The 27,401-nt window shown below is 43.2% G+C and overlaps 2 protein-coding genes and 1 non-coding gene across 3 annotated transcripts; 1 reads left to right on the top strand and 2 right to left on the bottom strand.

Annotated features, from left to right (window-relative positions):
- Positions 1-2,856: 2,856 nt before the first annotated feature.
- On the bottom strand, positions 2,857-3,010 carry LOC112584114. The gene has a single exon (XR_003108460.3). It is a non-coding gene; the product is annotated as a small nucleolar RNA SNORA69 (small nucleolar RNA).
- Positions 3,011-7,441: 4,431 nt separating this feature from the next.
- LOC102414419 (olfactory receptor 13C7-like) lies at positions 7,442-8,682 on the bottom strand. The gene has a single exon (XM_006073593.4). It carries the CDS (start codon positions 8,548-8,550, stop codon positions 7,591-7,593), a length of 960 nt encoding a protein of 319 aa, XP_006073655.4. The 5' UTR covers positions 8,551-8,682; the 3' UTR covers positions 7,442-7,590.
- A 14,930-nt stretch (positions 8,683-23,612) lies between these two features.
- On the top strand, positions 23,613-24,569 carry LOC102414084 (olfactory receptor 13C7-like). The gene has a single exon (XM_006073592.4). The coding sequence runs from the start codon at positions 23,613-23,615 to the stop codon at positions 24,567-24,569; it is 957 nt and encodes a 318-aa protein (XP_006073654.4).
- The last annotated feature ends 2,832 nt before the right edge of the window (positions 24,570-27,401 follow it).

Genomic DNA, 27,401 nt, shown 5'->3' with positions numbered 1-27,401 from the left:
CATCCTCAATTCTTCATCTGAGTCACTGGCAGTACAACACAGGCCAGGCATGGATACAGAGCCCTGAGGCTCCATGAGAGACCATCACTATGGACACTGTTATTCAAGGTGGAGTGGGAGGCAGCCACATGTAGAGGAGTAACACACTGGCTCAGTCTTCAGGGCATTCACCCTCTGTATTGAGAAAAATGAGTTAAAAGTTAATTATGGCTCTTCTTGAACTGGAATGTCATCTTCTTCCCTCAGACATTGGAGCTCCTGATTCTTGGGTCTTCAGATTCTCATTGAATCATACCTTGGTTTTTCTGGTGCTCAAGCATGCAGATGGCAGACCATGGGACTTCTCAGACTCGATATCTTTTATCAATACAATACTTCTACCTAAAAGTAGCAAAATATATGTTTTTTTTTTCAGGTATAACTGGAACTTTCTCCAGGATAGATCATATCTTAGGTCACAAAACAGGTCACAAGTCTTAACGAACTTAACAATGAAATTATGCCAAGTATCTTTTCTGATCACAATCAAATGAAACTAAAATCAATAGCAGAAGTAAAACTGGAAAATTCAAATGTGTGGAAATTAAACAACACACTCGTAAGCAGCCATTGGGTCAAAAAAAGAAATAAAAAAAGGAAATTAGAAAATATCTCAAGACAAACAAAAATAAAACACAATATGCCAAAACTTATAGAGTGCAACAAAAACAGTACCAAGGGATGTGGGAAAATACTGGTTGTATTGGGCAACAACTGATCTCCAATGACACTGCTGCTGCTGCTAAGTCGCTTCAGTTGTCTCTGACTCTGTGCAACCCCATAGACAGAAGCCCACCAGGCTCCCCCATCCCTGAGATTCTCCAGGCAAGAACACTGGAGTGGGTTGCCATTTCCTTCTCCAAAGACACTAGAACCAAGTATTTCAGTTAACTCAAGAATAGCATAAGGAACTTGAATGCTTTTTCCAGCACATACTTCTAATACTTCATGAAACTAGAACACTTTCTAACACCATACACAAAAATAAACTCAAAATGGATTAAAGATCTCAACGTAAGACCAGAAACTATAAAACTCCTAGAGGAGAACATAGGCAAAACACTCTCCGACATACATTACAGCAGGATCCTCTATGACCCACCTCCCAGAATATTGGAAATAAAAGCAAAAATAAACAAATGGGACCTAATTAAACTTAAAAGCTTCTGCACATCAAAGGAAACTATTAGCAAGGTGAAAAGACAGCCTTCAGAATGGGAGAAAATAATAGCAAATGAAGCAACAGACAAACAACTAATCTCAAAAATACACAAGCAACTCCTACAGCTCAATTCCAGGAAAATAAATGACCCAATCAAAAAATGGGCCAAAGAACTAAATAGACATTTCTCCAAAGAAGACATACAGATAGCTAACAAACACATGAAAAGATGCTCAACATCACTCATTATCAGAGAAATGCAAATCAAAACCACTATGAGGTACCATTTCACGCCAGTCAGAATGGCTGCGATCCAAAAGTCTACAAGCAATAAATGCTGGAGAGGGTGTGGAGAAAAGGGAACCCTCTTCCACTGTTGGTGGGAATGCAAACTAGTACAGCCACTATGGAGAACAGTGTGGAGATTCCTTAAAAAACTGGAAATAGAACTGCCTTATGACTCAGCAATCCCACTGCTAGGCATACACACTGAGGAAACCAGAATTGAAAGAGACACGTGTACCCCAATGTTCATCGCAGCACTGTTTATAATAGCCAGGACATGGAAGCAACCTAGATGTCCATCAGCAGATGAATGGATAAGAAAGCTTTGGTACATATACACAATGGAGTATTACTCAGCCATTAAAAAGAATGCATTTGAATCAGTTCTAATGAGGTGCATGAAACTGGAGCCTATTATACAGTGAAGTAAGCCAGAAAGAAAAACACCAATACAGTATACTAATGCATATATATGGAATTTAGAAAGATGGTAACAATAACCCTGTGTATGAGACAGCAAAAGAGACACTGATGTATAGAACAGTCTTTTGGACTCTGTGGGAGAGAGAGAGGGTGGGATGATTTGGGAGAATGGCATTGAAACATATATAATATCATATATGAAATGAGTCGCCAGTCCAGGCTCGATGCACGATACTGGATGCTTGGGGCTGGTGCACTGGGACGACCCAGAGGGATGGTACAGGGAAGGAGGAGGGAGGAGGGTTCAGGATGGGGAACACGTGTACGCCTGTGGCAGATTCATGTTGATATATGGCAAAACCAATACAATATTGTAAAGTTAAAAAATAAAATAAAAAATATATATAAAAAAAAAAACTTCATGATATAAGTGATAAATTTAGACAAAGTAGTACAAGAGGAGAACTTACAGGATGGGAAAGACCAAAGGAAAATATGGATGAACCCATGACTGTGATGTGAACTGTGCAGATTCTTCATTGAATGTAGAACCCAGGTACAGGAATCACATTCATCACTATGAAGTAGAGCCAAAGAAAAGATATATCTGGGATTGTGAGTGCAAACTGATTACAAATCCATAATGAAGGATGGAGTATGACTGTTGGCCTTTTTATAACAATGTTTATGTAAGTGGAAGGAGGTTGGCGTTGGTGGGGTGAGAACAAAGGGTGACGACAATGGCCTCTCATCAGAGACATCTTATTCTGACAGCTAAAACCGATGTGCTCATAATAGAAGCCTTATTTTAATCTTTGGCAAATTGGAGCTGGATTAAAATGCTCTCAGATTACTCAGCCAAGGGATGTACAAATGTACTTTTTTTTTTTAAGGGCAATTTATTGAATTGTAGATTTGCCTCAGGTAGTAGTATTTATTTCCTCAGATTTTTTTCATGTCAATCTGTCATGAGTTTACTCCCATAAAGGGAAAAAAAATGATCAACACAGAGTTTCTTTTAGGAGGATAATATCAGTAGTATGGTTATTTTAACAAAATCAATTCTTCCAATCAAGGAATACCGTATATCTTCCCATCTGTTTAATGTCATCTTCAATTTCTTTCAACAATGTCTTATAGTTTTCTGACTATACAAGTCTTTTACCTCCTTAGGCAAGCCTATTCCCAGGTATTTTATTCTTTTTGATGTGATTATAAGTGGACTGTTTCCTTAATTTTTCTTTCTGATAGTTCATTGTTAGTGTGTAGAAATGCAACAGATTTCTGTACAGTAATTTTGTATTATGCAACTTTACTGGATTCATTGATAAGCTCTTGTAGTTTTTTGGTAGTGTCTTTATGTTTTTATGTATAATATCATGTCATCGGCAAACAGTGACAGCTGTATTCTTCCCTTCCAATTTGGATTTTTTTATTTCTTCTTCCTGTCTGGTTGCCATGACTAGGTTTTCTAATACTGTAGTGAATAAAAATGGCAAGAGTGAGAACCCTTGTCTTGTTCCTGATACCAGAAGAAATGTTTTGAATTGAATCTACAGATTTAAAGCATTCTTTTAAAAAGATGCACATGGCATTCTTCACAGATAAAAAATAAATAATTTAAAAATTTTTATTGAAGTACAAAAGACCCTGAAGAGCCAAAACAATCTTGTGAAAGAACAGAATTGGAAATATCACAATCCTTGACTCAGACTATACTACAAAGCTACAGTAATCAAAATAGTATGGTACTGGAACAAAAACAGATACATAGATTAATGGAACAGAATAGAGAGCCTAGAAATAAACCCATGCACTTTTGGTCAATCTATGACAAAGGAGGCAAGAATATCCAATGGAGAAAAGATAGTCTCTTTAATAGTGGTGCTGGGAAAACTGGACAGCTACATATAAAATAACAAAATTAGAACATTTTCTCACACTATATACAAAAATAAACTCAAAATGGATTAAAAACCTAAATGTAATACTGAAACCATAAAAGTCTTAGAAGAAAACACAAACAGAACAACCTCTGACATAAATCATAGCAATACATTCATGAGGCAAGTATATTATGCTAGAGGCAGAACTAAAAGGCACTGGTGCTCTTGTTTGTATAGTCCAGGATATGACTTCCTCTACTGGAACAAAGAAGGGCAAGTGAATCAATCTGGTCTATGATGGCTTCTGTTGTCTGATAGACACCAAACCTATCTCATGTCTACCTTCCTGAACAGCCACCTGCCAATTTGAGGGGGGTGGGGGATAGAAGTAGCTGTTGTAGTAATTTACTTGGGGATGGTTAATGGACCTCCCATTCTCTTCTCCTCTTCCTTGTAATACTTAGAGTCTCCTCCTCATAATATTCAGGGTCCCCTAAGTTAATTCTCAAGGGAACACTGAACCAGCATTAACTGCAACCAAGCAGATCAGCCTGAGTATCCCTATTGGGAGCCAGGATTGGTTGTGAGCAGCTGGTTCTTAATAACTCTCATCCTGACCTAGTTTTGCTCTTTTGGTTATAAGAAACAAAGATCCACTCAGGCTATCTCAGGGAAAGTTCTATTGTTGTGGTGGTTCTAAGTAAAGATGCATTTGGGGGCAATTATGGAATCTTATATAAATCAAAGAACAAGATTCTTAACAGGGTAAAGTGAAAGGATTGAGAAATGGAGAATGTTCTTTTTAAAAATTTTATGTATTTATTTTTGGCTGCACTGAGACTTTGTTGCTTTTCACAGGCTTTCTCTAGCAGAGATAAGCAGGGGCTACTCTTCAATATGGTCCAGAGGCTTCTCATCATGGTAGCTTCTCCTGTTGCAGCAAACAGGATCTAGGTCACCTGGGCTTCAGTAGCAGTGGCTTGTGGACTCAGCAGTTGCGGCTTGGAGGCTCTAGAACGTGGACTCAGTAGTTGTGGTGCACAGGCTTAGTTGCTCCATGTCATGTGGAATCTCCCCAGACCAAGAATCAAATCCATGTCCCCTGCATTGGCAGGCAGATTTTTATCCATTGCGCCACCAGGGAAGTTCAAGAATGTTCTTGATAGCAAGAAGCTCCAGGAAACCCAGAAACAGAATTCATGGGTTCACCTTTTGAATCTCCTCTACTAATGAGACAGACACTTTCTATATATTTTTTTCTCTTTTGTTTTTCTTTTCTTTTTTCTAATGGGCTTCATCTGCTGACTGATAGCTTTTGCTTCCCACCCTACCACCATAATATCAACCCTACCTCATGGAATCTTTGGTGGGTCCTTTCTAATTTGGGTCTCATTAAACTGATTTTGGGAGAAGGCAATGGCAACCCACTCCAGTACTCTTGCCTGGAAAATCCCATGGATGAAGGAGCCTGGTAGGCTGTAGTCCATGGGGTCGCTAAGAGTCAGACATGACTGAGTGACTTTACTTTCACTTTTCCTTTCATGCATTGGAGAAGGAAATGGCAACCCACTCCAGTGTTTTTGCCTGGAGAATCCCGGGATGGGGGAGCCTGGTGGGCTGCCGTCTATGGGGTCACACAGAGTCGGACATGCCTGAAATGACTTAGCAACAGCAGCAGCAGCAAACTGATTTTGTTTCCCTGTTTCTCAATTCCAAGTTCCCCAAAGATCACACTAACTAGCCCAATTCACCCTTTCGCTTCAGTCGATATGTGAGTGCATGCATGCTTAGTCACTTCAGTCATGTCTGACTCTTTGTGACCCTGTGGACTGCAGCCTGCCAGGCTCCTCTGTCCATGGGATTCTCCAGGCAAGAATATTGGAGTGGGTTGCCATGCCCTCCTCCGGGGATCTTCCTAACCCGGGGATCGAACCCACTTCTCTTATGTCTCCTGGATTGGCAGGCAGGTTCTTTACCACCAGCACCACCTGGGAAGCCCTCCGTCAGATATATTACCCTCAGATCTATAGATTACCTCATCTGGGGTCACAGTTGCTCCGGTCCCGTGAACTATGGCTACAGGAAAACCGAAAGTGTCACTGGGTTGAGGATGGGATAGATCCCTTTGGAAGCAATGTGGATAGAGGAAGCTCTATGGCATCTTAATGATGTGATATGAGTTTGACTCCATCCATCTATCCATAATTAGCAAATGCTACAGTACCTCGCTTACCAATCTTTCAGTCCCACTATGATTTCAGCCACAGCTGACAGTTTGTGCAAGTTAGATTCACCTTGAGCTAACAGTATCCCACTTCAAACACCATCCATCTTTCTGCTTCTCTGCCCCAGACCTTCTCCAATTCTATGGAAATCCACTGTACATAGCCCAGAAGGACAGGGGTTACATGTGTAAGAGGCAGGATTCTAAGATGTCCCTAAGATTTTCCCTCCCTGGTGTACACACTCTGTATAATCCCCAGGACTGTAAAAAATGATGACATAATTGGCCTTAACATAGAGATTATCCAGGTGGGCCTGACCTAACCATGAATCCTATAAAGGCAGAGAGTTTTTCTCTGGCTAGTAGCAGAAAGAGAAACCAAAGATACAAAGCACTAGAAGAATTTGATGTACCATTACTGACATGAAGATGGAGGGGCCATGCAAAAAGGAAATGGGGAATTCAATCCTATGGCTGCACAAAATTGAATTCTGCAACATAAATATGCTTGAAAGTGGATTTTTCCTCAGAGCCTCCAGATGAAAACTTAATGCAGCTGACACTTTGTGATTTTAGCCATTTGATACCCTGAGAAAAGAACCAAGTCATGTCATGCTGGATTTCTGAACTGTGAACTAATAAATGAGCATTGATTTAAGCTGCTATATTGTGGTGATTTGCTACACAGGAAGAGAAAACTGATACAAGGAACAAACAGGACAAAAAAATGATAGTTTCATCATTAAAAAAAAAAAGTCAAGGGCTTTTAGTTACTCCTCAAGGGCTATAGATAATATTCTGAGCCATATCCTTTGAGCTGTTTTATAGACACTAAAACCCCTACCAGGTGGAAGAAGTTAACTTGGTGACCAGACTGTAGCCATGACATAAGCTGCCACAACTCCAAGAACTGGCCTTAAAGAAATAAGAACGAATGGACCCTGGAGCTGAAGACTAACTGTACTTAATCAAGGTGATGCCGATTAGACCACCCCATTATCAGTTTCAAGACAATTGTCAAGAGTTGACAGTGCTGTTTTTGCATGTAGTTCCTTTCCCCACCTGTAAAAGTTCTTGCCCACTGATTTTCAGTTGGGGGAGTAGGGTGGAAATTGACCTTTGACAGGAGTCTGCCATCCCCTACCTCAGTTGCCAAACTTCAAAATAAAGCAATCTTTCCTTCCTACCCAACTTGCCCTTTTATTGGCTTTTGAGTGGCAAGCAGCCAGACCTCACTTTTGGTTAACAGTTCTACACAGAAAAAAACAAAATACTTGAAAGACTCAGTACCACTAAAATTTCCATTTGTCTCTTTTGACTATATTTATAACTTTTTAATGGATATTTACCAAATTCTTTTATCAGAGGATTTCAGACTTAGGCAGCAAAATACAGCTGTGATATGATACAGTATGTTTCTGGGTGAAGCCAAGAAGCTGACCAGCAGCACCAGAAATGAAAAGGCTCTTTCCACTGACAACCTAAGGACATCCCTGGGTTACCATTTCCCCATGAAGACAATGAGGAATTTGGGGGAATTTGTACTCTGGCAGCCTGGGAATCTGTGATGGTCACTCAGTTAGGTGTTTCTGACTCGCCAGGTTCCTCACAGCAGCCTTCACATCCTTGTTCCTGAGGCTGTAGATGATGGGGTTGAGCATGGGGGTCACCACCCCATAGAAGAGGGAGGTAAGCTTGTCTGCAAGGTCCTGTTTGTCTGCCCCCAGAGGGTCCTTGGATTTGGGCTTCCCGTACATGAAGAGGATGGTCCCGTAGAAGATGACCACAACTGTGAGGTGGGCAGAGCATGTGGAGAAGGCCTTTTTCCTCCCTTCTCCGGAGGGGATCCTCAGGATGGTAGCAATGATGAACACATAGGAGACAAAAATGAACAGAACTGGGATTCCCAGGAAGATCACATTGGCCACGACCATACTGACCACATTGATGGAGATGTCAGCACAGGCCAACTTCAGGACAGCCAGGATCTCACAGGTGAAGTGGTTGATGACATTGTCCCCACAGAATGGCAGTCTCACAGCCTGGGATGTCTGAACTACAGAATTGGTGATACCAGCTACCCAGGAGCCAATAGCCATAGGCCCGCAGGCAACCTTGTTCATGACTACAGGGTACCTCAGAGGGTTGCAGATGGCCACATAGCGATCAAACGCCATCATGCCCAGAAGCACACACTCCGTAGCTCCCATGGCAAAGGAGAGGAACATCTGCCCAAAACAGGCTGAGAAAGAGATGGTTTTCCTGGGGGTCAGGAAGCTGTCAAGGATGAGGGGGACTGAGGAGGTTGTGTAGCAGATGTCCAGGAAGGAGAGGTTCCCCAGGAAGAAGTACATAGGTTTGTGCAGGCTGGAGTCAAGGATGGTCACCAGGATGAGGACCCCATTACCCAGCAGGATCACCAGGTACATGAGCAGGATGAGCACAAAGAGTGTTTTCTCCAGCATTGGGTGGGCTGAGAGGCCCAGGAGAATGAACTCCACCAGGGGGGAGGTCTGATTGGACCTATCCATAGTGCCTCTGCTCTGTCACCTGCAGGAACTCTCTGCAGTCAACCTCAGCACTCTCTGACTCTAAAAGTGCCTGGGCATAAGGGCAAAAATCTCTGCCCTGTTGAGCAACTGGAGAAGAGCTCTGACAATCTGGTCATGTCTAAGGGGCTCTAGAAAAATTATGATAGAGATCAGTATTCTCTTTTCAGCAAGAATGAAGAGTTAATTTGGACTAACTCATCTGCAGATGAAACATTTTAAAAATTGGGCAAATGATTTAAAACTTTTGTGTAAAGTACTTGGCAAGACAGATAAGATGACAAGGAATCACAGAGTCAGGATTCAGGAGGAAGAAAGGAATTCGGAGAAGTATATCTGGCTTTTGAGGCTATGTGTCAGCTGGGGGCATCCGCACCTTCTGGAGGTGGCCTCTGAGAGACCAAGAAGTGTTACTCACAGCCTCCTGGAGGTAGAAACAGGTCTGAAGTGCAAGGCCCACTGTGAAGGACCCCTAACTAAGCCTTCTCCCTTTGGAAACAAACCAAAGGGCAACACCATAGGAATAAGAGTTAATCAGAAAGAAACAGGTGTTTACAGGTGCTGCAGCTCAGCTTCAAATCTTCTCGAGCTCTGAAATTGGACTGAGGTGGTCCCCAATTTTTGATGCCCCCAAATACCTACCAAACACAAATCTACCTTGAAGGAAGGCAACATCATCACTACCTCTAAATCAGGTCCACAAATAATTCTGCAAATACAACGTCTTGAGCTCTGAAATTGGACTGAGGTGGTCCCCAATTTTTGATGCCCCCAAATACCTACCAAACACAAATCTACCTTGAAGGAAGGCAACATCATCACTACCTCTAAATCAGGTCCACAAATAATTCTGCAAATACAACGCCTGGCACACATTGAAAAAGAGTAAGTCACACAGGAGACAAGACAACATAAATGAAAACTGACAACAGGAAGAAACAGAAAACCAAGCCTCCTGTCTTAGGGGAAGGTGAAAGACTACAGCTGCTCTGGCCTGGTGTTGCCTATTGAGAGAATTAACCCAGACACAGTGCCAAGGCCTTCACCTCTTGGTGACACTTTGGTACAACTGGGGCACAAGTGACCCTTTCGTGCACTGTGGCCAGCTGAAGGAGAGTCTGATGGACTGTCTCTTCTTTTCTTCTTTCTCCATCTGCCTCGCCAGAGGCGCTGGCTTCTGCCTGAGACTGTTTCCACAGTTCTGAGTCCTGCTCTGTCAGCCCTTCTTCCTGGGAAGCTTGAATCTCCCCTCAGACTTCTAAGAGCTCTCCAAACTAGGATTTATTCTGGACCAGTGGGGAAAAAAAGGTAGGTAACACTGAGGATGTTGGGCATTTGCCTTTATTTGCTCTGTATCTAAAATATTCATGAATTCCCATATCTCTACCTCTTCAAGTGTTCTCAGTCATCCAGCCCCTGCCTCGACTATAACGGAACCTTCCTGCCTGGGGAGCTCTGAGACACTTCTCTGGTGGTGCCCAGCACTGTAGCTGTGACCAAGCCAGCACCACAGTAATTCAATTCAGGCTGACATATTTATTGAGCATCTGTGCTGAGGCAGGTACTATTTTAGGTGCTGGGATCACAGCAAAAAGGGCACAGCCTACAACCTCAAGGGGCTCAAAACCTAACAGAGGAAACAGTCATGCACATAGTCACACACACAAGTAATTATGTCATCCTCGACCAGAACAATGCCTCTAACACTATTGACAACAGGCCTTGGGACTTATTTCGAAATCTGTGCCCTTTCCAATGCGGAAAGCCCTTTGCTGTGTTCCTCGTGGCCCTCTGGCCTGTCTTTGGCTCCCTGAATGATGTGGGGCGCTGTGCTTTCTGGCGAGGCTCATTTCACTTTGAAGTAGTTCCCCTTTGATATTGAGCCGAAATCTGCTTCTTTGCAACATTAATCCCTCTTCCACAGACAGCCCTCCAAATGTCCAGAAATAGCTTGGCTTCAGCATGAAGATAAACAAGAGTCCATCTCCCTTTTTCTCCCAGGACCTTAAAACAGACATATTTCTCATGAGCAGATTTACCATCCAGAAACTGACTACATAGGCTGGTCAGTACTGAGAATGGCCCCCAACTTGAGCATGGCTCACCTGCCCAGAACACAGTACCACCTGGATATCTGTGCTGAGACAGTAAATCAGTATCAGGCTGGGTTTTCACTCTATGTCAGCCAGCCCTCCAGACTTTTCCCCAAACCTGGATTCTGTGAAGAAAATATTCCCTCCACGTCATCATCACTAGATCCAGATTCATGGCTCATTATTATTGCTGGATGTTGGATTCTTAACTACAAAAGAAAAAGCCTTCCAGTTTTAATCAAGAAGGGACAACTGTGTGAGAAAAAGATTATGAGCTGTGGAGTCCCAGGCAACCCCTTCTTCTCTGCACAAAGTGGTGTGAGGCCGGATGACCTTAGAGACTCTTGCAGTTTGATGGGTCTATTTGCCTCTGTGAGAATAACACCTTATCCATGAAGGGCTCCCTACCTCGCCTTCTCAACCCTATTCCATTAGTCAAGTCTGATAGCAGAAATGCCACTGCACTGATGAAACTTTTGGTGTCACCAAATCCTGTGCTTACCTTTATCAGAGACATGGTGAGCAAGAAGGATCTGCTTCCTAAGGGTTGGGAAGAGGCCACATATCAGAAAGAGCAATACCAGGTGGGAAGTATCAGGGTGAGGGTTCAGAATGTGTGACAGGTGAAGGGTCCAGCCAGTCGTCTGCCCTGTGTCTCTAGCGCTCAGGGTACAATTTCCAAAGGCCTGGCCATCACTCTTAGAAGATAATTTAAATTCCAGTCTGTTCCTTGGGACCATTTTGTCCCTGAAGTCATTTAAAGTTTGGAAAGTGAGTTGACACATTTAGAAACTTTGTATCCTTCTGGGATAACATCCCCAAGATCCAATTATGTTGAAGACATCAGGAGGAAGTTAACTGCCTGCTTCCTTTCTCCCTCCTTCCTTCTCTCCCTCCCTCCCTTCCTTCTGTCTTAATATCATAATCCCATTAATAGAGTCCAGCAGCCTGCTGGTCAATGATTACATGACTCATTCAGAGGCCAAGTCTTTTCTCCTGCGCTGTAGTCAAGCCCCATCACCCCAAGTCTGTGCCTGTATGTTGTTGTGTTAGTCGCTTAGTCGTGTCCAACTCTTTGCAACCTCAAGGATTGTAGCCCACCAGGCTTCTCTGCTCATGGGATTCTCTAGGTAAGAATACTGGAGTGGGTTGCCATTCCCTTCACCACAAGTCTGTGCTTATGCAGTGGTGTATAGGGGTCTGAGTGAGAGACATATTCTCTTCCGAATTTTCAACTTGTGGCATTAGGGCCCTTGAAGTATCCCACCATGTTCTTCCTGAATCCTCTCCTGGCATCCATCTCAGCCATTGCCCTTTCAGCATCCTATCATCTGCTCATGTGCTCCCAGACCTTATAGGGACCCCAGATAGGATGTGACCCAGAATAGGGATGGATCCAGAAAAAGGGTACCTTCCTTTATTCAGCAAATGATTATTGAGTGTGTACTGTTACACAGAAGGCAGACATGTGCCAAGAACCAGGGTCAGGAAAGTGAAAATAAAGCTACCACACAAGGAAGGAAGCACAGGCCAGGGAGAATGCTCACGCTTATGTGATAGCCCAGAGGGAGGCGAGGGCCAGACCTCCTGGAGGAGGTAACCCAAGGTCCACCGTGTGCTGGCGCTGGCTCACAATTGTGTACATCTCCTCCCAACTCCCATTCAGTGACTGTTGGTAGCTTGAAATGGGCCCTCCTATGAGTGTTTAAACCACAGAAATCAGCAAATGTTCCAGATCAGGGCTTTTTCTGACTTGGGGATGTGGTTGTTAAACATTCATCAGCACACCACTGGTGTGGAGGAGTGTCCGTCTGCCAGATGAAGGGGAGTGGGGAATCATTCCAGCCAGAAAGGGCTGCATAAATCAAGGCACAGAAACGAGAAGGAGCCCCTGGAATAAGGAGTGGCCAGAAGGGCAGTGTTGCTAGAGCACAAAGGGGCTGGATGGGGAGGAAGGCAGGGCTGGACCCATACTGACCTTTGGGGACATCCTGAGGAGCTAGGACTTTCTCCTGTAGCAGATGAGGAGGCAGTTGGGGATTTTAAGTAAGGGTCTGACACGATGAAATCTGCATCTTAGGTTGGTCCTTCCAGTCACAAAGTGGAGAGAACACTGGGGGCAGGCTGGAGGACAAGGTCTAAAGAGACAGAGAAACACTTCAGGCAAATGAAGATAAGAATACTGACTGGGGAGTGATGAAGCGGTGAAGATGAGAAGATGCAAGAAATGTTTGGTAGATACAAAATACAATATTAGATTTTGGTTGGATGTGACAGACAGGAAAGAGGATAGAATCAATGTTTCTAGCTCAGATGATGGGAGGATGATGGTGACATCACCAAGGTAGAGAATATTGATCAAGCTGATGGTTTGTGGGGAGAAGATGATTCATTTTGGAGTATAGAATGTTTGAGGAACTTCCAGAAAGATATGGGGGAAACATCTGAGCTCGAGACTCATCAACTTATCCATCACTTAGGGAGAGTTGCTGGCACTGCTCTGCTGTCTGTAGGTACAAGTCTAACTTTACTGCCATGGGAGATTGTTGGCGGACCCCTGAAGTGCCGGTCATACTATCTACAGTTTCCTTGAGCTCTGGGCCACTAGGGACCCATCTGCTGTGTTATGAGAACTTTCTGAGGAAGTGGATTTCTGAGGATAGAAAAGCGACTCCCTGTTGGCAGGGGAGAGAGTAAGGCCATGGAGACCAGTGGCCCAGAGGAGGTCAGCAGGGGTGTGGACAGTCGAGGGTCAAGATTCACGAGTGAGGGGCAAGCAAGGACTGGAAGAACAGTTGACTCCAGAGCAGAGGAACTACAGGCAGCTGCTCTGACCATGCATAAAAACACCCTCCTTCCTCTGGGAGGCCTTAAAGGGATAACTGGGACCCCAGTCATAGAAGTCTAGATAGACCAGTGCTCTCAGGCAGTAGCATGCATCAGAATCACCTAGGGGACCTGTTAAAACACAGATTGGAAACACACAGGTACACACAAATACACATACTCATGCGTGCACAAGCAGGTTGCTGGGACCCACCCCCAGAGATTAAGTAGGCCCAGGGAAACGCCCAGGAATCTGCATTATCAACAAGTTTCCAGATGATGCTGATGCTGCCCTCTGCCATCACATTGAGTAGTCCGGGGCTAAACTTCCTACTAACTCAGCGTGTGGGGTCTCAGGGCATTGAGATCTGAGGTATTGCTGAAAATGCTTCTCCTCATTACTCCTCATTGTCTAGGGAAGCCTTGGACAGACCAGCCAAGGGGATGTTGGGTTTTAATTGGACAAGAGGGAGCGCTGTGTGTCAGAAATCTCCTTTCTGCAGGTGTGTTTGTGTGTAAATGAGTTTACCAAAGAGAAGTGGACTGAAGGAGTAGTCTGAACTCCAGCGAGTCCAGCATCCCCTGGGGAGACATCTCTGTTTATTGTGGCATTCTGAGGACAAATGTGGACATGACACCCCCATGAAATTCACAAGGCCTGTAACCAGATCCCTACTCAAGACATTTGGAGATTCTGTCAGGCATCGGGAGTAATAGCACGGTCTCTATGAAGGCGGAAAAGCAGCACTGCCATTTTGAGATGATCCCAGGGCTGGAATCAGGTGCTCTAAAGGTCAGAGAGACAGAACTTTCCTGAAGGGAAGGGAAGGGGTGGTAGAGGGAGGGGCCAAAGCGCTGCTCCTTCATGGAGGGAGCCCACTCGTGCGGCATGAGCTCAGTGGAGAAGTGAGTGTGTAATCTCTCGTGTCTGAACGCTGGGTCATCTAAACAGTACTTGTCTGATTCACCGCTTTGTCCCAGGAAGTCTCATGTTCTCCTTCTGAGGGGGTTCCTTACGTTGTTTCCAGGCTCTGCACCAGAGTGGCAGAGTCTCCACCATGGCAGACTCTGGGCAGTGACCCCCAGGAGTTGGGGGACAGAGAACTCTGCCATGCAGGGATGAGCCGGAGCCACTCAGACCCTGATTGACAGGCCAGTGCCTGTTTAACCATGAGGCCCAGTGGTGCCACCGTGTCCCTGCCCCCGTGAACCCCACAACATCCCCTAACCCTTGAGGAAATCCAAGTGTGAAGGAGGGGGAGGCTCCTGGCACTTAGAGGGCAGAGGTTAAAAATGCTAGACATTCTGAATACAAGTTACTACAGCCCAGGAAAGGAGGGTCCTTCCAGCTGTTCACATCCAAGTATCCTTCATACCTGCCTCATGGGGTTTGGGGAGCACTAGATAAGATTTAGAAAACATCTGTAAGTTAATGGCAACCCTTAGTAATATCTCACCATTATCTCAAATACAACAAATCAACCGGCCGTAAACTGTTTCAATCACGGAAACTATCTCTTAGTCATATCTCTATTTCTAGTAACTAGCCTGGAACTGGGCACAGAGGAGTAGAGAAACTATACACGGAAATGTCAGAGACTACCGTGTAGCCACCCTAACCCCACCAGCCCAGACAGCCTCTCCTTCTAACTTCCTCCAGGTCTCAAGATCTGAGATTTTAACCATTGTTCATTTTTCTCTCTCCTGCATGTCCCACCCCTGATCTATCTCTAAATTCTATAATTTCTTCCTTCTAAATATCTCCCAGGGCCACTGTCTCCTCCATCCCTGTTCCTGTCATCCTGGGCTGATTCTGCCTGCCCTTCCCAGGCCCAGTCCCCTGGACAGCTTTGTGACATTCTCAGACATGTCTCAGTCTCTGGCTGGTCCCACTCTGCTGGACATTCTCTGAAGGCAAAGACCCACTTTCGGCCATCATGTCCCCCACGCACCCCTACCCTCTGGTACCTGGCACAAGGCCTGACACACATGATGTGTTTGTAGTGTAGAGATTGTTCAGAGTGGAGGGCAGGCTGGTAGGGGAGAGAGAGAGAGAAAGAAAGAGAGCCCGCACATGCGCACTCTGAGTCACCCAGTGGAGGGGAGGAGATGCCTAGGTGGCCCGGAATCTGTCCAAAATCCCCAGGAATATTCAAAGCACTAAGGCTTAGCTTTTTCCCTTCTAGGCAATTCTGAGGGTCAATGACAGAGCCAATTGTTGGACCAATTATTGGTCCAATTCTTGAACCAACTGTTGTAATCAAAGCCTGGGAGAACTCTGGCCAGAGAACATTCTAAGCTGAAATTTCCTTGTAGTGAGAGAGGAGCTTTGGGTAGACTTTACAGCATTGCCTAATTGGGTCTATGAGGCCAAGTCTAAATTCTGAGTCTCTCATCAAACTTTAATTACTTCTGGGACAGGGCCTGGCCCCAAAACAACCCAGGTCTAAACTCCTGAGTCATCGTGGGACCCTCTGGAGAGCAGGGCGGAGCACAAGAGAAGAGGGTACTGGGCCGGGGGTTGGGCATGGCTTGCCTGCTGGCACTGTGGTGCAGTATACTCCAGGCTGGAGGTACCTGGGTGAGCCTCAGCCTTAAGAGTCAGCCCTCGTCTCCTTGTCTCATAGAGCCCCAAAGGCAGGCAAGGGCACTCTGAGTAGCTGTGGCTGAACTTTGGAGCCTTCTACACCCAGGGTTGCTTGGAGACGCTAGGACGTTAGACAACAGTTAAAGGGTATGTGTCCCTGTTAAGAGCACATGCCCAGCTGTTGCCAGAGCAGCTTGGAAGGCTATGGCCTGGATGCCTCCTTGGTTATGGCTTGGTAGCACCCAGATGGGCAGGTGACATCAGAGACAGTCACTTCTCCTGGCCCCCAGTAAACTGGCAGCCTGCCCACTCCATGTTCTGCCTCCCTGCCAGCAATAGACCCAGCCTTCATGGGGTCCCATACTGGGTAAGTGCTGGATGACCTTCAGGACTAGTTCTTCACCAGCTGAGGCTTCCCCTGCATTGGCAGGTAAAGAACCTCACCTGCCAATGCAGGAGACTCGGGTTCAATCTTGGGTTAGGAAAATCCTCTGGAGAAGGAAATGACACCCTGCTCCAGTATTCTTGCCTAGAAAATTCCATGGATACAGGCAGGCAGTCCATGGAGTCGAAAAGAGTTGGACATGACTGAGCATGCACACTTCACCAGCTGGGAGGAAAGACAGGAGTCTCAGGCAAAGAGGGCTGAGTGGAGCTGGGGCAGGGAGAAGGACTGGGCTAGGGGGACAAGACAACTGTTTCCAAAAGCTCTGAGGGCTGTTACTCTCGCAAGGGAGCTCGTCAGTTTTGAATGTGCCCAGGAGGCTGGCTTAGGACCAGGAGCTGCTGCTGCTGCTAAGTCGCTTCAGTTGTGTCTGACTCTGTGCGACCCCAGAGACAGCAGCCCACCAGGCTCTGCCATCCCTGGGATTCTCCAGGCAAGAGCACTGGAGTGGGTTATTTTCTTCTCCAATGCATGAAAGTGAAAAGTGAAAAGTGAAAAGTGAGAGTGAAGTCGCTCAGTCGTGTCTGACTCTTCAAGACCCCATGGACTGCAGCCTAACAGGCTCCTCCATCCATGGGATTTTCCAGGCAAGAGTACTGGAGTGGGTTGCCATTGCCTTCTCCTAGGACCAGGGGAGGAAGGGAGAAAAGTGTACACATCAGGTCCCTGAATAACTAACAGCTCAGGATTCCCGACAACAACACTGTAGGCCACGAGCGCTGCCATCATTATTCAGAATGTTCAAGCAGAGGCCGAGAAATCACCTCCTGAAGACAGGGCCCCTATAACAGGTGGGTTAAAGGAGGGGACTGGATTGATTTAATATCTGAAGATTCTGCCAAGCTTCCAATCTGGCACCCCCACCACCACCACCTGCCTATAGTAAAGGAGCCTTTCTCTAAAAAGGATTCTGCATCCCTTCATTCCTGGTATCCTGAGATAACCTCTTTTGAACACTGTATCATCACCAAGTAGGAAAAAAGCACCTCTTCTTCAGGTCCAAGTGCAATCCACAAATCTCTCTCCTGGCCTCAGTTTCTCCACCTTTAAATCAAGAGGCCAGTGATTCCTGAGACTGATGTACATCAGAAGTAAGTACATGGGGAGCATTTATTTAAAACAGAAAAGCAAACACTGATCTCTAAGACCATCTGTAAAGGCAGGACTCAGCAATATTTCCTTTCTTTCACTGTATTTTCAGTTTTTTTGGTTTGCCATTCTTTTTTCCTTTTTTTTTTTCAACTGAACTATAGTTGATTTACAATATTGTGTTAGTTTTAGGTGTACAGAAAAGTGATTCAGATATATATATATCTATATGGATATATGGATATGAATATATATGTATATATTGTTTTTCAGATTCTTTTCCATTATAGGTTATTATAAAATATTGACTATACAGTAAATCCTTTTATATATTTTATATATAGTAGTATGTATCTGTTAATGCCATATTCCTAATTTATCGCTCCCCCACTTTTCTCCTTTGGTAACCATAAGTTTGTTTTCTATGCCTGTGAGTCTTTTTCCATTTTGTAAATAAGTTCATTTGTATTATTTGTAGATTTCACATATATATGATATAATATAATATTTTTCTTTCTCTAACACTTCACTTAGTATGATAATCTCTAGGCCCACCCATGTTGCTCTAAATGGCAATACTTCATTCTTTTTTAGGGCTAAGTAATATTCCATTGTGTGTGTGTATAGGAATTTCATATATATATATGTTGCAATTTCAAATATGTATATACACATACACACACACCCACACCACATCTTCTTTGTCCATTTACCTCTTGAACATTTGGGTTGTTTCCATGTCTTGGCTATTGTAAACAGTGCTGCTATGAACACGGGTGCATGTATCTTTTGGAATAAGAGTTTTCATATTTTTCATATTTATGCCCAGGAGTGGGATTTCTGGATCATTTAATAACTCTATTTTTAGTTTTTTAAGGAACGTCCATACTATTCTCCATAGTGGCTGTACCAATTTATATTCCCATCAACAATGTAGGAGGATTCCCTTTTCTCTAAACCCTCTCCAGCATGTATTATTTGTAGACTACTTGATCATGGTCAATCTGAAAGGTATGAGGAGCTACCTCATTGTAGTTTTGGTGTGCATTTCTCTAATAATCAGTGATGTTGAGCATCTTCTTCATGTGCCTGTTGGCCATCTGTATATCTTTTTGGGAGAAATGTCTAAGTTCTGTTCATTTTTTGATTGAATTTTTTAAAAATATATTAAGCTGTATGAGCTACTTGCATATTGTGGAAATTAAGCCCTTGTTGGTTGCATTGTTTGCAAACATTTTCTTCCAGTTTTAAGGTTGCCTTTTCATTTTTTTTCATTTTCCTTTTGTTTATGGTTTCCTTCGTGTACAAAAGCTTATAAATTTAATTAGGCCCCATTTATTTATTTTTACTTTTGTTTCTTTTGCCTTGGGAGACTGAACTAAGAAAATATTGCAATGATTTATGTCAGAGATTGTTTTTCCTATGTTCTAGGAGTTTTATATTGTGTCTTATATTCGAGTCTTTAAACCATTTTGGAATTTACAGTACATATGGTATGATGGAGTGTTTTAATTTCATTGATTTACATGTGACTGTCCAGTTTTCCCAACACCACCTGCTAAAGTGACTGTCTTTTCTCCATCGTATATACTTTTCTCCTTTGACAAAGATTAATAGACAATAGATGTGGGGGGTTATCTCTGAGCTCTCTATTCTCTTCCATTGATCCATATGTCTGTTTTTGGGCCAGTACCATGCTGTTTTGATTATTGTGCCTGTGCAGTATTGTCTGATGTCTTGGGAGGGTTATGGCTCCAGCTTTGTTCTTCTTCCTCATGATTGCTTTGGCAATTCTGGGTCTTTTGTGGTTCTATATAAATTTAAGGGTTATTTATTCTACTTCTGTCATGGGTAATTTGATAGGGATTGCATTAAATCTGTAGAATGCCTTGGTAACATTGCTATTTTAGCAATATTAATTCTTCCAATCCAAGAGCATGGGATACCTTTCCATTTCTTTGAATCATCTTCAATCTCCTTTGTCAATGTTTTACAGTTCTTGGCATACTGTTCTCACCTCCTCGGCAAAGTTTATTCCTATGTTTCTTTTTTATGTGCTTTTAAACAGGATTTTTTAAACTTTCTCTTTCTGATATTTCATTTGTAGCGTAAAGATGTGCAACAGATTTCTGTATATTAATTTTGTATCCCAGCAATCTATATTTGTAACCAGCACTCAGGCAGCTATTAGACAGCCAGTTCCATGTTGTTTTGGGAACCATGCAGCAGGGTGTGGTGATATCTGTGTTCTAATTTCTTTGGCAGTGAAGTTGTGATGATCTACAGTGTGACTCTGGATATTCTGAGAGGCTGAGTAGAGTTACATGTGATAATGTCTGAAAAACATCTAAATGGCACTAGACAGCTTGTGCCTCAAGGTCCCACTCAGTGTAGGTTGGGAATGTGAATTCTGAGTGGGCTCTGACTGTCAGGTAAGGTTTTATTCCCTTAGGCCAAGTCTGAGAGCAGCCAGGGTGCAGGCATGGTATGATTATGGGGGCAATGCACAAGACCTGCTCTGCAGATCAAATTTCTGGAGACTCTGGTGGACACTCTATGTTACAGGCTCCAAAAATTCAATTTCATCAGATTTTTCAAAGAAGGTTAAGATCAAATGAACTTTTATTATGTTGAGGTATGTTCCTTCTATTCCTGCTTTCTGGAGAGTTTTTATCATAAATGGATGTTGAATTTTGTCAAAGGCTTTCTCTGCATCTATTGAGATAATCATATGGTTTTTATTTTTCAATTTGTTAATGTGGTGTATTACATTGATTGATTTGTGGGTATTGAAGAATCCTTGCATCCCTGGGATAAAGCCCACTTGGTCATGGTGTATGATCTTTTTAATGTGTTGTTGGATTCTGATTGCTAGAATTTTGTTAAGGATTTTTGCATCTATGTTCATCAGTGACATTGGCCTGTAGTTTTCTTTTTTTGTGGGATCTTTGTCAGGTTTTGGTATTAGGGTGATGGTGGCCTCATAGAATGAGTTTGGAAGTTCACCATCCTCTGCAATTTTCTGGAAGAGTTTGAGCAGGATAGGTGTTAGCTCTTCTCTAAATTTTTGGTAGAATTCGGCTGTGAAGCCGTCTGGACCTGGGCTTTTGTTTGCTGGAAGATTTTTGATTACAGTTTCAATTTCCGTGCTTGTGATGGGTCTGTTAAGATTTTCTATTTCTTCCTGGTCGAGTTTTGGAAAGTTGTACTTTTCTAAGAATTTGTCCATTTCTTCCACGTTGTCCATTTTATTGGCATATAATTGTTGATAGTACTCTCTTATGATCCTTTGTATTTCTGTGTTGTGTGTTGTGATCTCTCCATTTTCATTTCTAATTTTATTGATCTGATTTTTCTCCCTTTGTTTCTTGATGAGTCTGGCTAATGGTTTGTCCATTTTATTTATCCTTTCAAAAAACCAGCTTTTGGTTCTGTTGATTTTTGCTATGATCTCTTTTGTTTCTTTTGCATTTATTTCTGCTCTAAGTTTTAAGGTTTCTTTCCATCTACTAACCCTGGGGTTCTTCATTTCTTCCTTTTCTAGTTGCTTTAGGTGTAGAGTTAGGTTATTTATTTGACTTTTCTCTTGTTTCTTGAGGTGTGCCTGTATTGCTATGAACTTTCCCCTTAGGACTGCTTTTACCGTGTCCCACAAGTTTTGGGTTGTTGTGTTTTCATTTTCATTCATTTCTATGCAAATTTTAATTTCTTTTTTGATTTCTTCTGTGATTTGTTGGTTATTCAGCAGCGTGTTGTTCAGCCTCCATATGTTGGAATTTTTAATAGTTTTTCTCCTGTAATTGAGATCTAGTCTTACTGCATTGTGGTCAGAAAAGATGCTTGGAATGATTTCTATTTTTTTGAATTTACCAAGGCTAGCTTTATGGCCCAGGATGTGATCTATCCTGGAGAAGGTTCCATGTGCGCTTGAGAAAAAGGTGAAATTGATTGTTTTGGGATGAAATGTCCTATAGATATCAATTAGGTCTAACTGGTCTATTGTATCATTTAAAGTTTGTGTTTCCTTGTTAATTTTCTGTTTAGTTGATCTATCCATAGGTGTGAGTGGGGTATTAAAGTCTCCCACTATTATTGTGTTATTGTTAATTTCTCCTTTCATACTTGTTAGCATTTGTCTTACATACTGTGGTGCTCCCGTGTTGGGTGCATATATATTTATAAACACTATCTGAGATACATCACAGCAGGATCCTCTATGACCCACCTCCCAGAATATTGGAAATAAAAGCAAAAATAAACAAATGGGACCTAATTAACCTTAAAAGCTTCTGCACATCAAAGGAAACTATTAGCAAGGTGAAAAGACAGCCTTCAGAATGGGAGAAGATAATAGCCAATGAAGAAACTGACAAACAACTAATCTCGAGAATATACAAGCAACTCCTACAGCTCAACTCCAGGAAAATAAATGACCCAATCAAAAAATGGGCCAAAGAACTAAATAGACATTTCTCCAAAGAAGACATACAGATGGCTAACAAACACATGAAAAGATGCTCAACATCACTCATTATCAGAGAAATGCCAATCAAAACCACTATGAGGTACCATTTCACACCAGTCAGAATGGCTGCGATCCAAAAGTCTACAAGTAATAAATGCTGGAGAGGGTGTGGAGAAAAGGGAACCCTCTTACACTGTTGGTGGGAATGCAAACTAGTACAGCCACTATGGAGAACAGTGTGGAGATTCCTTAAAAAACTGGAAATAGAACTGCCTTATGATCCAGCAATCCCACTGCTGGGCATACACACTGAGGAAACCAGAAGGGAAAGAGACACGTGTTCCCCAATGTTCATCACAGCACTGTTCATAATAGCCAGGACATGGAAGCAACCTAGATGTCCATCAGCAGATGAATGGATAAGAAAGCTTTGGTACATATACACAATGGAGTATTACTCAGCCATTAAAAAGAATACATTTGAATCAGTTCTAATGAGGTGGATGAAACTGGAGCCTATTATACAGAGTGAAGTAAGCCAGAAAGAAAAACACCAATACAGTATACTAAGGCATATATATGGAATTTAGAAAGATGGTAACAATAACCCTGTGTACGAGACAGCAAAAGAGACACTGATGTATAGAACAGTCTTATGGACTCTGTGGGAGAGGGAGAAGGTGGGAAGATTTGGGAGAATGGCATTGAAACATGTAAAATATCATGTATGAAATGAGTTGCCAGTCCAGGTTCGATGCACGATACTGGATGCTTGGGGCTGGTGCACTGAGACGACCCAGAGGTATGGTATGGGGATGAGGGGGGAGGAGGGTTCAGCATGGGGAACACATGAATACCTGTGGCGGATTCATTTTGATGTTTGGCAAAACTAATACAATTATGGAAAATTTAAAAATAAAATAAAATTTAAAAAAAAAGATCAAATGAACTAATTCATACTTGTTAAACTCACAAAACACTGAAGTGTAAAACAGATACTGTATAAGAAATAAACCTGCTCAAGAGATGAGAAACTTCATGTTTTTAAGCCAGCACATCTCTCCCTATAAGACTATCTGGGAAGTCGAATTAAAATAGAAACTTGGTATGTAAGCAGGAACTAGATCTGGAGGAATGGGCTATGTGGCCTTAATGGCCAGAATCACTGAACTGTGATAGCCTGAGGACCCCAACTACATGGCAAAGAAAGTTATTCAGAAGCCTGTGATTTGCAGGTAAGTTCTGGATATACACAACATGTATAGACATAGGACATGGGTTTAGGAATCATTGACTACACAAAAATGTCCTTCATTTTATTAAGTTTCATGAGATTTTTAGTCTGTTCTTCATGATTTTGACTGAAACACAACCTGGCTTTTAGATAAGTGGTTTTTTAGTTGAATCCTACAGTGTAGGCTTAAAATTAGAGACATGATACATATTATGATCCCCCAGTATTGACATAAGCAAGCCATCAGAAATCAAATATGTATTTTCTGCCTTCAGTATTCCTAGAGATGAAAAAGAGAGATTGAAATGGAAGCATCCAACCAATCCAGTGTGACAGAGTTTGTCTTGCTGGGCCTCTCTGCCCACCCCAAACTAGAGAAAACGTTCTTTGTGCTCATCCTGTCCATGTACCTGGTGATCCTGCTGGGCAATGGGGTCCTCATCCTGGTGACTGTGTCTGACTCTCACCTGCACACGCCCATGTATTTCTTCCTGGGGAACCTCTCCTTCCTGGACATCTGCTACACAACCTCCTCAGTCCCCCTGGTCCTGGATGGCTTCCTGACCCCCAGGAAAACTATCCCCTTCTCAGCCTGTGCCATACAGATGTTCCTCTCCTTTGCCATGGGAGCCACAGAGTGTGTGCTTCTGGGCATGATGGCATTTGATCGCTACATGGCCATCTGCAACCCCCTGAGATACTCCATGGTCATGAGAAAGGCTGTCTACGTGTCCATGGCTGCCAGCTCCTGGCTGGCTGGTGGAGCTAACTCCTTGGTACAGATCTCTCTTGCAGTACAATTACCCTTCTGCGGGGACAACGTCATCAACCACTTCACCTGTGAGATCCTGGCTGTCCTGAAGTTGGCCTGTGCTGACATCTCCATCAATGTGGTCAGTATGGGGGTGGCCAATGTGATCTTCCTGGGAGTCCCAGTTCTGTTCATATTTGTCTCCTACATCTTCATCCTCACCACCATCCTGAGGATCCCCTCGGTTGAGGGGAGGAAAAAGGCCTTCTCTACCTGCTCTGCCCACCTCACTGTGGTGGTTATCTTCTATGGGACTATTCTTTTCATGTATGGGAAGCCCAAATCCAAGGACCCCCTGGGGGCAGACAAACAGGAACTTGCAGACAAACTCATCTCCCTCTTCTATGGACTTCTGACCCCCATGCTCAACCCCATAATCTACAGCCTCAGGAACAAAGATGTTAAGGCTGCTGTGAAGAACCTCGTGGTTCAGAAACACTTCACTCAGTGATCGTGGGATGTGTCCCATGGTATGATCTGCACACTCTGATGACTGTTACTTGAAAATCCCAATGTGAAGTAATGCCAGGTGAGGGGCAAACTCAGTTTAGAGAAATGCTACCCACAGTGTGGTCCATGGAGCAGCAGCATCAGCAACACCTGGGAGCTTATTGCGCATGTAGAATCTTGGGGCCCATTCCAGACCTACTGAGTTAGAATCTACATTTTAACAAGATTCCCCAGATAATTCATATGCATAGTACACATTGGGAAGTATTAGTTAAGAGTGTACAGTGGGGAACTACCCTAGTGGTCTAGTGGTTAAGAATCCACCTGCCAGTGCAGGGGACATTGATTCAATCCCTGATCAGGGAACTAGAATCCCACATGTGGCAGAGCAACTAAGCCTGCTCACCACAACTAGACAGCTCTCACACCACACTGAAAGATCCCACACAACACAACAAAGATCTCTCATGTGGCAACTAAGGCCTGACATGGCCAAATAAACAAATAATATATCTCTCTATATAAAGAGTATACAGTGGATGTGTGGTGTTCCTTCAGACCCGACTCTCACCTACCTCGGGCTGAAGCTCTCATAGCCACAGCTGCTCAGAGTGTTGACAGTGAGTCCCTCTGCTGGCCTGCCCTTGGTCCAAGAGAGTTTACTCACCCAAAGTCACATTCCCTTCCCAGAGGCAGCACACATCTACTGATTAGTCATTGTCAATATAGAGTCCTGATCTTCCTTGCTTCCAATGAGGATGACTCTAAAGAGCCATCCCACCCTGAGAGCTTCCTCATGACAGAGTTCTTCCTCTGCTCAGCCCTGCTTCCTTCCCCACCCCCTACTCCACAGGTGTTGATCTTAGCAGCACTCCCCAGTCAGCATCCTGCATGAAAATCTCCCCACCAGAGCCGACTTCCTGGGAGACCCAACCCGGGACAGAGAATAACGGTCAGTCTCGGCACTGATACATGAACCTCGTGTGGGGTTTCCAGAGCACGTTTTTCTCAAGTGTTTCCTGCAGCCTGACTCCCAAGGAAAGTAACTCAACAAATTCCTTTTGTTCAGACAAAGAAAAAATTATCCCCTACAAACAACTTGCTAAATTCAATTCTCTTACTTTTCAGTTCTATGAATGGAACTTCATTTATATTTACCATGTGAGTATCTTTACTCCAACTCAGAGCATTGGCAACACCCTGGGCATATGAGTGTGGTATCAGGTCTATGAGGTTTTATCTGAGGACAAAGATGTTTGATGTCTGGAAAATATGTTGGCTCTTAACTACAAACAAAATAAATTAAAAACCCTTAAAAATCTCTTAATAATTGTATATTTACATGCCTACAGATCAGATCAGATCAGTCGCTCAGTCGTGTCTGACTCTTTGCGACCCCATGAATCGCCATATGCCAGGCCTCCCTGTCCATCACCAACTCCCGGAATTCACTCAGACTCACGTCCATCGAGTCAGTGATGCCATCCAGCCATCTCATCCTCTGTCGTCCCTTTCTCCTCTTGCCCCCAATCCCTCCCAGCATCAGAGTCTTTTAAGGGAATATATGTCAACCACAGTAATGGGTAAATTTCGGTATTCACATGCCATATTTTAAAACAATTGGTACTTAGGTACTTCTATAGGAACTCCTGGGCTTTCATGATTATTGTTGAGAAGACATAGAATTACAAACTAAATAAATCACTTGTAAGTCAAATAGTTTTAATAACAGAAGTAGAAAAATTATTTCAGATTTACCACAAGATCATACTTAAAATGAGATGTAGGTACATTTTGACATGTTGTGTGGGAACTCTAAGAGTCCCCAGGCCTGTGACAGCCTTCAGATGGACCTGATAGTTACAGATATATTGGGTTGTAGTGCCTAAAATTTAATTAGCACACAGGTGCTCAATAAGACACACAGACTTCGATCCCCAATTAACTTTCAACTTTCCCTTGCCCACCTTTACCTCTTGTGCTCAGAGAGACGTGGGGCATGTGGCTGGTAGACTTCTTTGCGAGGTCCAAGATGGGGACACTTTTCCCTAAGAGATAATCCTAACCATGCCAGCCTGTACCTGTGGGCGGTAGAGATCCCCAAGCAAGGGCTCTAGGGCTCCTTCTTCTCAGTCCTTATGAAAATGATGAAAGCGTGGATGGAGGGGGCTGAACCCACACTCTATGATGAGATCTCTGCATTTCCCATGTACTAACAGGGACTATGATGCCTGCAGGGATGACAAGGATATAGAAAGAACTCGGACTGCAACTTCCTTCATCTTACCAATGAAGCATTAGTACTTAGGATCTTTTTATTAGCAAATTATCCTACTTCTCTTTAAAACAAATCTTTTTTTTTTAAATACTACACATTTCTTCTCTTCTTCCCCAAGTATGCTTACATCTGACTTTCAGTTGAATGAATCAGCAGTCAGTTTTTATATTTTCAGAACTGTGCTCACCACTAATCAAGGTCAGGTATTCCCTAAGAACATGGCTCTCATGAGGCTACCCTTACAGGTGCCTGTGACTCAGCACCCCCTTTTCAGATTCTTTTTTTTAAATTGAAGTATAGTTGATATTCAAGGTTGTGTTAGTTTCTGATATACAGCAAAGTGATCAGTTATACACACACACAAAGACCAGTCTTTATCAGTTGCTTTTTTTTAAATTTTATTTTATTTTTAAACTTTACAATATTCTATTAGTTTTGCCAAATATCGAAGTGAATCCGCCACAGGTATACATGTGTTCCCCATCCTGAACCCTCCTCCCTCCCCATACCATCCCTATCAGTTGCTTTTGATAGAGATTAGGCTTCAATCCAAAG

The sequence above is a fragment of the Bubalus bubalis genome, chromosome 3, assembly GCF_019923935.1.
Source record: "Bubalus bubalis isolate 160015118507 breed Murrah chromosome 3, NDDB_SH_1, whole genome shotgun sequence".
In the NCBI taxonomy this organism is placed as follows: domain Eukaryota; kingdom Metazoa; phylum Chordata; class Mammalia; order Artiodactyla; family Bovidae; genus Bubalus; species Bubalus bubalis.
The sequence above is the reverse complement of the archived record's forward strand: the minus strand, read 5'-3'. Positions and strand labels throughout refer to the sequence as shown.